General features: G+C 40.4%; 1 protein-coding gene across 1 annotated transcript in view; it reads left to right on the top strand.

Annotated features, from left to right (window-relative positions):
- LOC107303024 (keratin, type I cytoskeletal 17-like) overlaps positions 1-10,615 on the top strand; it is a 24,668-nt gene extending 14,053 nt beyond the window's left edge. The window contains exons 6-9 of the mRNA XM_015832204.2: positions 1,052-1,177; positions 1,763-1,971; positions 7,044-7,072; positions 10,518-10,615. Of these exons, the coding sequence (XP_015687690.2) occupies positions 1,052-1,177; positions 1,763-1,971; positions 7,044-7,072; positions 10,518-10,615 (462 nt within the window). The remainder of the gene's footprint in view (positions 1-1,051; positions 1,178-1,762; positions 1,972-7,043; positions 7,073-10,517) is intronic.
- The last annotated feature ends 4,972 nt before the right edge of the window (positions 10,616-15,587 follow it).

Here is a 15,587-nt window from a genome sequence, read left to right as displayed (position 1 = left end):
GAAGAAGAAGAAGAAGAAGAAGAAGAAGAAGAAGAAGAAGAAGAAGAAGAAGAAGAAGAAGAAGAAGAAGAAGAAGAAGAAGAAGAAGAAGAAGAAGAAGAAGAAGAAGAAGAAGAAGAAGAAGAAGAAGAAGAAGAAGAAGAAGAAGAAGAAGAAGAAGAAGAAGAAGAAGAAGAAGAAGAAGAAGACGACGACGACAAAGGTAGCAACCAAGGTTGATGAGGGAAACAACCTTGAGACCCAAGCCAGATATTTTTTTTCTTTTAAGAAGACAAATATTTTACATGCAGCTTCCAGGAAGAGCAGTTTCTGCAACTTCTCCAGTCCTACTCTGCAAATCTAGAATATTCAAAAACATTTCCATTCAAAGAACAAAAATCCATGTTTCTAGTTTTTGTAACTGTTAAGATTAAGCATCAAATATTTTTTGGATGGTAATAAGACTTACGAAATCTCAAAATCCAGCTAAGGGGCAAATTGGCAATAAATTGCAGCAGGATTAACGGTCTTGCAATCAATGCACTTGTAAATGCCTCATAGCCAACTGAAGTCAAGCCAATGATATTATAAACAAGCATAGCATTCATCTGCATTAGGTTGGATTCTTAAACTATACAAATGTTGGATGGATTGCATCAAAAGTTGAATGATCTTAGTAGAGAATTTTGATCTGATTCATTTTAATTATAGACACATGCATATGCACATTTTTTTCAGATGCTGGTCGAGTTTGAACAGAAAGATAGCTTATAATTCAAGATAATTGATTGAATGAATAAATGTTACTGGCCAAGGTCTGCCCTTGATATTTGATTCTGCTTTGTTAGAGAACAACAGAGATTTCTGATCAAATATAATCTATATGAATCCTGGTCAAAAGCTTTTTTAATTGTTAGACAAATTGAAACAGCTGAACAATTGAGCAATGTGCAGCATAGCCACGCCTGTTCATACGCAAATGATAATCCCAATTTCCAAAAGATTCCTATTCTCTGTAAGGGGGATAATATGGTTAGAATATCTAATGTATAACTTCTCCTCTCTTTCATAGTGTGATGCACTCAATCAGGAGGTTTCTGTCAGCACTGAAGCTCTACAGAGTGCTCAGATGAAGATGGTGGAGTTGAAACGGCTGGCCCAGGCTTTGGAAATTGAGCTACAGTCTCTTTGGAGCATGGTCAGTTCCAGTCATTTTCAAATTTGTGGACTGGATACTATAAGTTCTAATGCAGAAGTAGTGTTACCGACTAAAGTTTAGTATGAACTTAGTTCTCTCATGACCAAAGAAGGAATATCTCAATACTAGGCACCAATGGACATATTTGGAAGTTTTAGAGCAGGTTATGAACATTTTCACAAAGTTACTATTTAGGAGGCTGATTTACACCCCATCTCTCCTAAGATGCTGTCTGTCATTTCTCCGAGAATGAGACTGGCAGGCTTCCTGTTTTTATATTTTAAGAATGCCTTGAAAGGTTCCTTTAAATAAAAATTATGTACAAGATACTTTCCTTGTAATAGGCAAGCTTCCAAATTATTTTATTAAAAACAGTCTAAGAATGCTTACTCCAGGTATCATTAGCCGGTATTCTCTACTAAACATTTGTGTAGATTTTTATAATATCTTCTTGAAAGCAAGTCATGTTTGTAAGCTGGACTCAAGTTTCTATTCTCTCCATCTACCCTCTGCTTTTCCTGGGCCCCGCAAAGCATCTTTAGATTTGGCGTCTTCAGAAAAACAAAAATCTTTCTTTGTTCCTAGAAAGAAGCCCTTGAGGGGACCCTGGCTGAGGTGGAATCCCATTATGGGTTGGAATTATCACAGTTACAAAATCTTGTGGCTGCCCGGGAGGCAGAGCTGCTGCAACTGAAGTCGGATGCCCAAAACCAAGCTGAGGATTACAAGCGACTGATGGATATTAAAAACAGACTGGAACAGGAGATAGCAACCTACCGGTGTCTTCTTGAAGGGTAAGGAATGGGGAAGATGAGTGCCATCTGTCCAGCTTGTTGATCCATTTATTTCGATTCCTACAATTTATAGGGGAGTACTGATATTTATGTAACTTAAACAGCAACATTTGCACTCAGCTGGGAAATATCAGGAGATTTGGAAAAGATTGAATGAATCCGAAGAATTGATTTTTAAACAAATGATCTCTAAGAGAAATTTCTTCCTCCATTCACTGACAGCCATGGATTGCTGGTTGACAGTTGAAGAATGAGAAAGGAAACCTGTGAGCAAGAGGGATGAAATAGAATTTCCTGGAGGAAGGCTAGTTGGCCAACTGTGGTATGGAACAGAAAAATATCTTTGCTCATCTCCGACCAGTAGTCGCCACATGGTATTAAAGTCCTTACTGTACGTGTTATATAAATTTTCTGTATGAACCCATATGAAATGCAACTTGGAAAGAAACTGCAAGCTGGGAATGATGGAACATATTTTTATACAAGTTTTTAAATAGTATATATAATTGTTGCATTATTTTTCTATTTTCTAAAGCATCTTTAGAATCTAGGTAGATGACTACTTATCAGATGTTTTAATAAACATATAAATGACAAATATGTAAATAAGGCTTCTAAAATAATTATAGGCTGGATTAAGCCCCTATGAAGAAGAGCTGTATGTTTGAGAGACTTTTTAGATTTTTTTAAAAGACCAAGCAATGGGAAGGCAACGGAGCTTGATAATAGTTATGAATTACTTCAAAGGGGAATTACATAAATTCCTGGAAAACAAGGCATCGATGGCTACTAGTCCTGATAATTACAGACTATCTTAAGTATAGTCCTCAGCATATCAGTGACTGGAGAAATTAAATTGGAAACTATGGTAGTCATGTTTTTCTGAGCTTCACCATGAAATCTGGTTGGCCACGGTAAGATTAGAATGTCAGACAATGTGGTTATTTTGCTGAACTAGGATTGGGAAAACCCAGCTTCAAGATCACCTCTCAGCCATGGAAACCCAGTGGGTAGTTTTGAACTATCCTATTGTTCAGTCCAGCTGCCACTGGGATAATTATTTTTGTGGGAAAAGCTGGAAGAGGAAATGTTATGTACAAAGCAAGCTTCTTAGAAAAAGGCAGGATATCAATCAATCAAATTAATTAAACAAACAAACAAACAAACAAATAAATGTAAAATAAAATAAAATAAAATGCAAGACAATAATGGACTTTTGTACATGTAGAAACTGTTCTATAATTACTTCTTTTACCATTTTTTTTTCTTTGCTCCTTTTATCTGGCCTCAAACATTTTCTTCCAATCTTGTTCACAATTCACAAATCATTCAGGTTTGTCATATGCATAGCTCCTAAATCTCTCCCTATAAGGAGTTATATTGTACCTGTATAGGAATTACCTCTTTAATATGATAATAATCCATTACTTTCCTAACTGGAAGACCATTATAGGCCTTCAGAGCGTTTTCTGTTATACATCTGGCCACCTGTTCACTCTTAGGTCACTCCCAGTTTCATTCCCATTTGCAAGAGGTAGCGATCTTTCAGATATAGTAAAATAGGCTTCTACATCTTCTTCCTCTGTTAAGTTAGGGATTTTTATATCTTTGGGACCATCTTCCCTCTCAACATGTTCTGAAAACCCTAGATGTGAATATGCCCCTTCTAATGATTGGATTCCTTTATCAGATCCCTAAACTCTTTTCTTGCTTCTCACTCTTCCCATTTTTGCCTACCTTTCCTTTTTCTCCCTCCAAAGCTGCTCTTCTTTCTCTTTTTTAATTAACAGAAACTTTTCCTCTTTCTTTTGCTTCAAATATATGAGCCTAGCCCCCTTTTTTGGCTGGTCTATCTACTTTGCTTAATTGCAGGCATGAAGTAGATACCTGTCTCTACCAAAGCAGTAGCTTCTTCTGTGTCTAAGGGAGACAGTGTCTTGCTGGTCTACTTTTTCCATCCCTGTTTGGTGTAGTCTCTAGTGATAAGTCTGGTTTCTGAAGTCAGGATGTTAATTATTATCTGCAAAGTCTGAGATCTGCAAGGGCCAAACTTTCTTCCTTTTGTAGCTAAGGTTTGTTTTCTTTTGATATAGAGTACTTAATGAACTCCTTGAGTTTGAGCCAATTCCACCTGTGTGGATACCATCTTATGTTGGATATCTCATCTTGTTTTGGATATCCCTCTTTTATCACCCCTGTGATGAATTCTTTTAATTTATACCCAATTTGGTTGGCTCAAGACTCCAACAGAATAGGCAACAACACATGTCCCTAGACCAATGATGGCGAACCTTTTAGAGACCGAGTGCCAAAAAACTGGCCCCACCCCTACCCCGCCTGCCCGCAGGGCCACTCACCACCTCCAGGGCCCGCCGCAGATTGCCCAGGCAGCCCAGCAGTGCCATGGCGGCCACGCCCTCTGCCCGCACCCCGCAGCATCAACTGTGCACGATGGGGCGTGAGGCCAGATTCTTGTCTACGCTGCCTGGCTGCCATGTTCTTGGCTGTGCTGCTCCGCATGGGCCACGCTCAGGGGTGACTCTCCTCCAGGGGGGCTGCTGGTGAGGAGGGGGTCACTGGGGAGGCAAGGCTGGGGCAATGGCACATGTGCCCACAGAGAGGACTCCGAGTGCCATCTCTGGCACCCGTGCCATAGGTTCACCACCACTGCCCTAGACAATACATACAAGCTCTCACATACTATTACTCACTACTCACTATCTCCACTCCTTCCCATTGCTACTCTTCCTCCTGCTATTGCTATTCCTGCTATTCCTCTTTGTGCATGCTGCTAGAGAAGAACATTCCTTTCCAACTGCTTTAAGTTGCTTTATTTCCACACACAAAGACATCTTCTTCTCTCCCCCACATATATCTTCAGCTGTTTCCCAGCAAAGCTTTTATAGACAATTTGCTGCTGGTGGTGAGAGGGCTTAAAAAGAAGAGACGAAAGCAGCATAGGTGCCATCTATTTTCTGGGCAGCCTGCTCTCTCATATGTCTGCTTAAACATAGAGAATAGAATAGATAACCTTTATTGTCATTTTTTACTGTGGGCACATTGGCACACATTAAAAATGAAACTTTGCTGCTTGCACTCAAAAGTGTACATATACAGTACATAACACACAATTAAACATGCTATATACAACATACCGTGTTTCCCCGAAAATAAGACGTGGTCTAATTTTATTTTTGCCTCCAAAAGAGGCGCCAGGTCTTATTTTTGGGGTATATGTGTGTCTTTTTCACTCACCTCCGGTCCAGCCTGCCCATATCTTCTGTGGCTGAAGGAGCAGCTTCATTCTGCAGCTGAGAATGGAGCTCCACCTGCATTTCGTAGTCAAAGGCCTTTCTGGAAGGCCAATGCAGCCAAAAACCGAGCTATGGATTGAATCCATAGCTTGGTTCTCAACTGCAGTGGCCTTCCAGAAAGGGCTCTGACTGCAAAATGCAGGTCTGGGGATGCTGCAGAAGAAGTGGGCTGGTGAGGAGAGGCCTGGGTGCAAGGTAAGTGGGTTCAGGGTGTGTGGGGCAGGTCCACCCCAACCCTAGCTTGATTTTTAGGCCCACCCCCCAAAATCAAGCTAGGGCTTATTTTTGGGTAGGCCTTACTTTCGGGGAAATACAGCATGTATAAACCTTCACCCTTACATGTAAATAACATATAGTATTAATCACTGTCCATCTTGAATACACAGTGGAAAGATGAAGCTTTAGAGTTTACAAAGTTAATACTGTATGGAACAAAACTATGATTTATTCTGGATATTCTGCCTCGGATACCCCGAAGCCTCTTCCCAGAAGGTAACTAGGAAAACAGATTGTGAAGAGGATGTGTAGTGTCCCAGACAATCTTGCGGACCCTGCTCAAGCAACACTTATATGCTGTGTCCTGGATGGAAGGGAGGGAGCTGCCAATAATCTTTTCAGCCATCCTCACCACTCTCTGCACCGCCTTCCTGTCTGAAGCAGTGATGCTTCCAAACCAGACTGTAATGCTGTATGACAGGATGCTCTCGATCGTCCCTCTGTAGAAAGTGTAAGGACAGGGGAAGGAAGATGTGCTTTTCCTGTGCAACGCAGACACATGACTAACACTCTTATGAGATGCTGCATGATATGTCTCTGGAATCTGATGTAGGACTATAGAACTGTTCCTTGATTTAGATACATACATTCCTGATCTTGTTTTACATTCAAGTGTACATTTTTGCTAATAAAGAAAATACTGTGCAAATCATTAGTATCTTATATAACAACAGACCATGAAATAAGTGACAATTGCTCTGTAAACACATTGGTGCATATTGAGTTCATTAGGGAAAAAAATCTTGCAATGAAAGAAATTAGTGTTTTCTACATACACTAACGCAGAGGTCTCCAACCTTTCCGGGCTTGCAGAGGGAAGGAGAGCAGCTTCAAAATTGGCATGGCGCTAGTGGCCCCATTAACGCATGCAGCATGTACTGGCGTCGTGTGCATGTACAAATGGCCACGCACACCCCGCAGTGGCTAACAGCCCAACTTGCGCATGCGCAAACAGGCCATGTAACCCATCCAGGCTAGCACTCCCATTTGTGCATGCACAAATGGGCTATGGATACCCACCCTGCACTAGTGTCCCCATTCACGTCCATGCACATGCACAAATGGGGCCGTGGGCGCTAGTGTGAGTGTGGGGGGGGAATGCACACCCATGTATGCACACATCGGCCAGCCATTTCCACGGCTTGCTGGCCAAGAGCCCGCAGCCCGATCCCGGCCCACGGCCCATAGGCTGGGGACCCCTGCACTAAGGGATAAAGCCAAAAAAAAAAAGGTTTACTAGAGGCATCCTGTGAAAAGACTAATTGATTGTAATGTGAATGTAAAGCAACCTTTTCCAACTTGGAACATTTCATTTGTATTGAAACTCCCAAATACTAAGCCAGCATGAGCTATTTCTTTGTGAAATGGAATGGATTGGGATTCAAGTAGGAGCTGAATATTACACATGAACTCTGTATTAGGCAATTTGGAAAATCATGAATCTTGCTCACAGACCTGGTGTTCTTTTTTTTTTTTTTTTAGGTCTGAATCTGAACCACTGACTACTCCAGGTATGCTAAATAATTTGATATTCAGGCTGCTTTTTTTAGGGAATCTGCAAAATGAAAATCAGTTCATAATTTTGCAGCAATTTTAGACAGAGACTCTTATGCAGGCCTCTTACAAGAAAACAGTTAACAAGAAAATTTCATTTATTCTCTGAATCTTTTCTAGAGTTGAATGAGTCTTGCAATGGTTTGGATATCCCAGTTTATCTTCCCTTAACCAGAGGCAGGAAACCTATAGTCTTCCAAAGTTGTACTTAAGTTGCCATCAAACCCAGTTAGCATGATCAATGGTGCAAGTTATACTTTCAGTTTCCACATCTGCATTTCTCAGATTTCTCACCATTACTTAACTTGCCATTTGTTTTTACTAGATCCTCATAAAGATAACATTTCAATTTGTAGGATTTTTTTTTTAATTAGGAGAACTGTGTGCAAAAGACATGGGTATAGAATAAATTTTGACGACAACATTTATTGGAGCACTACAACCATTCCCTACAATTTTTTTATTTAACCCTCCACTAAAATTCCTTCCCCCCCCTAATTTAGATGAGAAGAGATTATTATTTTTATTAAAGAAGATGATGTGTTTAAATAAAAAATAGTCAGAAATCATTGCAAATTTCCCAAGGGATATATCAAAAGATTTGTATCTATCTTGATACAGATTATATGTTGAGGAAGTGGTTCATTCAATGAAATAATAAGGGATTCTTTACAGTTTGAACTAGAGCAGGGGTGTCAAACTCAATTTCATTGAGGGCTGCATCAGCATTGCGGTTGCCCTCAGGGGGCCAGGTGGGTGTGGCCAGGGTGGGTGTGGTACTGGGTGGGCGTGGATGGAGTGGGTGTGGCCAGGTCTACATCGTTCGCGTCAAGGATGCCTGTGGGGACCTGGGCAAGAATGGGACAGATCTGAGGGTCTCTGGTAGAAGGGGGTGGGACCAGGGCAAGTGCCAAGGCATGGTCCACTGGAGGAACCTCACTGTTCCTCTCAGGCCATGTGGGGGGGGGGCTTATGGAGCTAAGACTGAATGCGTTTCAGCATAGATGGCCACCACAAAATTGTACATTGGCTCCCAGCTGGCCTGGGCCAGGACCAAGGCAGCGGGGGCCATTCCCTCACTGTTTCCAGGATGGCTTCACGGGCCAAATGAAACCACTTCGCGGGCCGCATCCGGCCCCTGGGCCTTGTGTTTGACATGTCTGAACTAGAGAAAATTTCTTCTAAAGACTGTCTGAACATGAATAAGTCACAGTGGACTGATTCTCAAAAGACCTTCAGTGGATGGCTATAATAGAGATCTGCATATGTGACTCTAGTCATGTCCAGCAAATGGATAGCTGGTAATGCCTATCACCTGTACAATGTAGTTTTTGCATCCTGCTGCAGGCTATCGTAAATGTGGATTGACAGCTGTATAGAAAAAGTTGGGGCTCAGCAGCAGGTACACATATACAGATTCTTTGGGAAAGAGGCTGGTATCTCTTTTCAACTGGGTTGAGAATACTGAGATACTAATGGGGAAATTCAACAGGATGATTGTGGTGGCTGTGGATGGTGAATATTTGGATTGATTTCATTCCAGGGCTTTTCGACCTTTTCACCCATTGTACCACTTTTAGGATATGGCAATATCTGAGTACCACCAGTCGTCTAGCAAGGTGTCAAAAACTTGATGACCCCCCCCCCCAAAAAGGAAAAAAGTGATAAAGTACAGGTAGTCTTTGACTTACAACAGCTTGCTTAGTGATTGTTCAAAGTTACAACGGCACTGAAAAAAGTGTCTTATGACCATTTTTCACACTTATGACACCAGGGTCTTGCGATTTACATTCAGACGCTTGGCAACTGATTCATATTTATGACACTCACAGTGACCCAGGGTCACGTGATCCCCTTGTGCGACCTTCTGACAAGCGGTCCATGGGGGAAGCCAGATTCACTTAACAACCGTGTTGCTAATTTAACAACTGCAGTGATTCACTTAACAAATGTGGCAAGAAAAGTCATAAAATGGGACAAAACTCATTTAACAAATTTCTCACATAGCAACGTAAATTTTGGGCTCAATTGTGGTTATAGGTTGAGGACTATCTGTACATCCAATTACCACACTTTTAATGGGAAACTTGTGCCTGTTTCTCTGACATTAATCTTTGCACTGTTCTATCCCCTTCTCTTTTTCTAGCTGACTGAAAGAAGCTGATAGGAGACTGCAGGGGCTTTGGAGGGGGTGTGTGCAGCTTCTGCACTTGGGGGCATGTTGGGGTGCTAGTTGGCTATCCCCCAAAGATTCCCTAACTTTAAAACAGCTCTTGGGTGGCAACAGTTACCCAGCACGAGGGGCTCAGGAGAAAGAGAAGCCTACAATGCTAACTCCCAAAAATGAGGGGCACAGAGGCAGCTACAAGCAGGGGAGGCAGAGGGAGGAGTGGGGGAGGGGCAAAGAAAGGAAATCAAACCTGATTGACAGGGAACATAATAACTCTGCCCCTACTCCGCAGAGGGCAGATCCCCATCATCCCCGGTCCAGCAGAGGTCTTCCTGCCCCACCGTTGCAGACAAAGGGAGGTTCCAATGAGAAGGAGGAGGAAGAGGGTTAAGCAAGTTTAGCAACCGGAGTGGGGATCCCCCCCAAAAAACGTGCTTCGTGCGTAACCACCCAGCATGACAGAAGTGACCAAAACCTGCTGCAACCACCCAGCAGACGGGGGGGGGGGGGATAAAAACCAAACAGCCCATTCCCATGAAAAAGTTTCAACAGAAATGCTTGGCTAGTGGCTTGGGAGGGAGAAAGGGGACAGTTTCACCCCCCCTCCAAACACTGCGCCAATCCGGGCACTTCCATTGAGCCCAGAAGAAGCGCCAATCAGTTGGAGCTCGGAGCTGATCCTGGCGCTTCTGCTGAGCCCTGACAGTCCTGCATCTCCAGTTGTCTTTCACTCAGGCTTGTGTGGTGTTGCCACCGGTTCAGTTCATTCCCTTCCCCCGCTATCACTTCTAGGATGGTCGCATACCACCTGCCAGGTGCCAATGTACCACAGGTGATACACGTACCACCAGTTGAAAAGCCCTGCTCTAGTAGAATAAAGATGCGATATATAAAGATTCAACAAGATTGAATTGATGTAAAGCAGACTGTGCACGAAATGTGATTCTTAATAAGTATTATTCATTTTAAAATCCCAGTGGTTCAAGTTGAAGACATAAAAGGTATAAAAAGACTACTTCTCTGAGGGATATAGGTAGTTCAAAAATGTGAAATATAAATAAATAAAACATATATTTAGCTGAAATATCAGTTGACGGCTCTGGAACATATTTGAATATATAATAGCAATCCTGAAAGGTAGACTTTTGTGATTTATCCATTCTTTCTTAGATACCCCATGCTGTCTCTCTCCCGCCATCCCTGATAATAGTGTCTTGTGTCACTCCTTGCAGAACCTTCTGTAAGCCGACGAGTGAAGACTGTCATTGAAGAACTGGTGGATGGCAAGGTGGTGTCATCCCGCATGGAGGAGGTGGAGCACCAGCTTTGAAAGATGCGGCTTTCCCTGTAGCAGTTTTGTCAGCACAATGATGGTGGTGATGGTGAAGAAGAGGGGAAGGGAATAGAAGCTCTGTATGAGGGGGTTTTTTTGGCCTGCAAGTAAATGAGCCTTTCATTTTTTGCCTAGGTAACTATTGATTGTGACTTTTGGAATTAGTTAGTGGATTTGAAATCTTTACACCTACCTTGGATTCTGTTGCATAACCTGCTAACCATAGCTTGGATCACACTAAAACCCACCATACATCATAACGTGGCTTCTTTGGTTTTGTATTAGTACAGGTAGTCCTCAACATTTAATCATTCATTTAGGGACTATTTGAACTTACAATGGCACTGAAAAAAAGTGTAATGATTGTTTTTCACACTTAGGACTGTTATAGCATCACCATGGCCACATGATCAAAAATCAGACCCTTGGCAAATGACTTATATATGATGGTTGCAGTGTCCTGGGGTCACCTGATCATCTTTTGTGACTTTCTGAGGTCAAGGGAAGTCAGATTCACTTAACAACAGTGCTACTAACTTATTAATTGCAGTGATTCATTTAACAACTGTGGCAGGAAATTCACTAAACAACTGTCTCACTTAGCAACATAAATTTTGGGCTCAATTGTGGTTGTAAGTCGAGGACTACCTGCATAGTCTGAATCATGAAGCATTAGAATATCTGTTTTGGGGACTCAGTGGATCCAAGTACTAAGAAATATAAAATATGATTTAAAAATGAAATTAAATAATCAAATATTATTCTCTGTTTATTGGACACACTAAAAATGCTTAAAAAGGGACTAATATTTTTATGTTGGTGTTGTAAGAAATTTGAAAATTAATGATTTGGTCTTTCTACTTATATCTTTGTTTGCCTTCAGATTACTATCTATGTTACTACAATTATGGGAAAAGATATTATAGTTAAGAACATCATTGTATTCTGAACTATATTACTAAAACAGATTTTATTATTTCATGAAAAGCTTTGGTTTACCAAATCTGAGCTGTGGCAAAGAGGATGATTTCATATATTTGGAAAGTAATTTACCCTCCTGATTTTAAGAAGAGGCTCCAGGATATAAGCTTGTTTTTGAGAAATCTCTGCCTCCTAAAAATGAGAAGATGACTCGGGACACATTGCTATATTGACTATATTTAATGATAAGTTTAAGGATTAATTTTATATTATTTACAGCAATTATACGGATCTTTTTTCAATTATTTGGGTTTTTTTGTCTATTTTGTCATATTTAGTTAATTTTAGTCACTACAGAATGTTTAGGTTTTCTTTCTTCATTAACTTTTTTCTTCTGTTGGTGATGTACAGTATGATTATTTTTTATTTCTCTCTTTAAAAATAAATTGTTTAAAACAATTGTCTTCAAAAACTAATTGTCTTGTTTTGTCTGGAAAAAAAAGCTGCTAGTGTTTTTTTTAAACTGGGAAAAATGTTCTAAATGAGGGATTGCAGATTTTCTGTTGCTTCTGCCAACAAGGAGTTTTGTACAGTTGTGTTTTCTGTTGTTTTTGTTACTTTGGGAGAGGAGCAGTTCGACTTTGCCTACTCTAACACAATGTTGTATATTCTGTGGAATGCATCCATGTACTGCTGATTACAGTCATTCACTGCGGCCTGTGTCATTTTCTTCCTACACAATGGAAGCTGAGGTGAAAGTGATAAAGTTTTGCTAATATCCACTACTAAATCAAGGGATTGGAAGATGAGTAAATCTCACCTACAAATGGGATGGGTCAGGATGAAATTTAATCTCTTTCCTTTACCTCATATACCTATCAGCTGGGTTAAATTTTGATACAAGTCTGAAAAACTTCCAGAAGACCAATAGATCTGTGTTCAGCAATAGCCCAAGTAACAGTTTATCAAAGCTAAACACCACTGCATAGACAACTCGTCTTCTGGGCAATATGAATATGAGTAAAACTCACCCATCCTTGTTCAAGTCCAAACTTTCCACATATTAAGAAGAGAGGATAGAAGTACAGAAGCAACCTAGAACTAAGGAGAAAATTCCTGACAGAACAATTAATCAGTGAACAACCAGAAGTTGGGTGCTCCAACACTGGAAGTTTTAAAGAAGAGATTGGACAACCATTTGTCTACAATGTTCTAGGGTTTCCTGCCTGGGCAGGGGGTTGGACTAGAACAAGGGTAGGCAACCTTGGCTCTTTTATGACTCATGGACATCAACTCCCAGAATTCCTGAGCCAGCCATGCTGAGGGAAAAGGGAGAGGTTTCCAAGCTGAGCCATGCTGGCTCAGGAATTCTGGGAGTTGAAGTCCACGAGTCATAAAAGAGCCAAGGTTGCCTGCCCCTGGACTAGGAGACTTCCAAATCTCTTATTCTGTTATGTAGAAGGTGGTTGTTTTTCTGACTAACTGGGTGATGCTATGTGGGAGAGGAAGTCATGGAAATCTACCAACTCTGCCGTTAAATTGTCCTGTAGCAAAGCATTAAGAATGGGACCTCTCGCAAGCCTGTAAATAAGCCAGAGTAGCATCTGCCATGATTTTCTGCCAGCTGAACAATTGGAGGAATGCATGTTAACAAGATTGTGAGAAAGATCCATTTGCTATATTACTATTTATTTTAACCCATTGACTCTCTGTACATTACCACTGTGCATTTATTTGGGAGGTCTGTAGCTCAGGAGTTAGGTGCAACTTTGCATGCAGAAAATCCCAGCTGTAATCCTTGGTATCCTGGCTAAAAGGATCTCAGGTTGCAGGTGACAGGAAAGATGGTTTGCCTCATGATAAGAGAGTCACTGCATTCTGACTATACCAGATTTTTCAAATGGCTTTTCCCTATTGTAATTGAATTACAGGTGCTTGTTTTTTTTCGGGGAATTCTGTTTTCACTATATATGGAGCGCACACGGTTAAAAAAGGACATAATACATGATGTTAGACTGGATAGATTAATTGTCTGACTTGGTATTTCCCATATTTCTATCCACCTTCTACACATTCAAAGCACAAACTTTGAAAACAGTTTTTGGTTGTGCAATCTACACTTCTACGAGGCCATTTTATGTTGAATGTGTTTTAGAGTCATATTAGTTTGTGGTAGAGTCAGATGCATTTCTCTTTAAATCTGGGTAAATCAACTATATAAACTTCCCTACATCTAACCACTTCTAACCACAAGATGGCAGTAGAGGCTGTATAATCAGATCATCTTTGGTACTTAAATGCTGACGCTTTAAATATCAGAACAGATAATTTAAATTGTTAAAATTAATCCTTGCAGCTGTACAGTCTTGCTATGAATTTATTTGTAGCCTTAAGTTAAATCTAAACAATTATTCTTGAAGACCATAATCATATGCAAGGGTATTGAAGGATTTTTATTTCTTCTCAAAACTGTGAAATAAAACCTGGTCTCAGAAGAGGAAATTAGATATGGTTCACATCAATTGTTAAGTTAGTAATGTGAGCACAAGAAACAGAACTAGCCATATTGTCTGGCTGAAAATTGTTCCATGCATCATCACCAGGTGGCAGTGCAGCCTAAATGTTAGGGGAAATGAGTTAAGCTACATTTTGCACTGTTCTCCAGTTAGGGGAGCAACAGGGTTAAGAATATATTTAACAAACCACTTTCACAACACATTAAAGTGAATTAATTCAGGGCTAGATTAGACCAAACGCTGCTCTGATTCAGAAACAACAATTACCCCCTTTCTTGAATCACTATCCTAATTATTATTTTCTAGTAGACAAATAGTAGCGCAGTGAGCAAGAGTTAGTGCAAGAGTGCAATTCAATCTAGGAGCCCTGGCAAGAAAATAAATTAAATGAAGTAAGTTCTGGCCAGAAATTTGTATCTCCTTACTGGGGATAATGAGAAAGAGGTTTTACATTGAAGGTTTCTGTTTCTAGATAATCGTAGGGCTCTCTAACTGTAGCAGAATTAGGATTTTTATGAACCTGCCTGGCAATTTCTCAGAAATGTTTTTCACATGCTCAGAAGGCATGTGGTTTTCTACTTTTTTTTCCAGTACTTGAAAATTTCTTTGGAATTTTCATTGGTGGTGTTTATGAGCTTATTTTATTGCTGGACAAGTCAACAGGAATCTTGCAATTATAATAGTTATAGTTGCACATCTTTCCATTATGTTGGAGTCTCTTTGGCTGCCCATATTTATAATTTGAAAAGCTCAATTGTAGACCTTCCTTCATGGTATTTTTCTTTGTGAGTCAAAGGAAGGATAAGAATGCAGAAAGGCTGCAGACTATGGAGAGATTATTACAATTAATCAGACATTTGAACACAGCTTGCCCATCTTGTAATTAAATAAGTACATGGTTATCCCATTCCATTCATAAACATCTCATGATTTTTTTTGTCTTTAGAGAAACCAATCATATTTATTAATTAATGAAAAGCTGGTAGACAATATTTATTTATTATGTTGTTATCTTGCCTCTATAACTTTATATTTTTCCCATAACAACATCCTGTGAAATGGGTTGGACTGAGAGACAGTGACTGGCCCAAAATTAGCCACCCAACTTTCAAACAGACAATGTTCCCCACTGTACCCAGTCTTGAAAATTTGGGAATTGCACATGAATCCTCCAGCTGACCAGTGAGAGACCTTTAAAGAGTGGCAACCATCCCATCTAAATTTCTGCTGTTTAATGTGGGAATGTAAAATGAGGGAAATTTAGCTTGATACATTCACCCCCACAGTTTAAAAGAATAGTGAAAGGTCAGTGCCTTGTTAGAATACCACCTTGGCTAAATCTCAATTAGGGGAGGAAGAGGGGAAAGAAGATTCCTGGGAGGCAAGAAAATGGTCTATTTTTAAGTTCTGTGGAGCTACAGTGTTTTGGCTGAAAAATCAGACTTGCAACATTTTTGGTTATGCTGTAACTGAGCTGGAAATAAAATGGGCTCAGCTGCTTATCATGGCATCAGAAAGCACAGAACTGATTC

The sequence above is a fragment of the Protobothrops mucrosquamatus genome, unplaced genomic scaffold (assembly GCF_001527695.2).
Source record: "Protobothrops mucrosquamatus isolate PMUCROS unplaced genomic scaffold, P.Mucros_1.0 scaffold1, whole genome shotgun sequence".
Classification (NCBI taxonomy): Eukaryota; Metazoa; Chordata; class Lepidosauria; order Squamata; family Viperidae; genus Protobothrops; species Protobothrops mucrosquamatus.
Note: the sequence above shows the minus strand (reverse complement) of the source record. Positions and strands in the feature narration are given on the sequence as shown.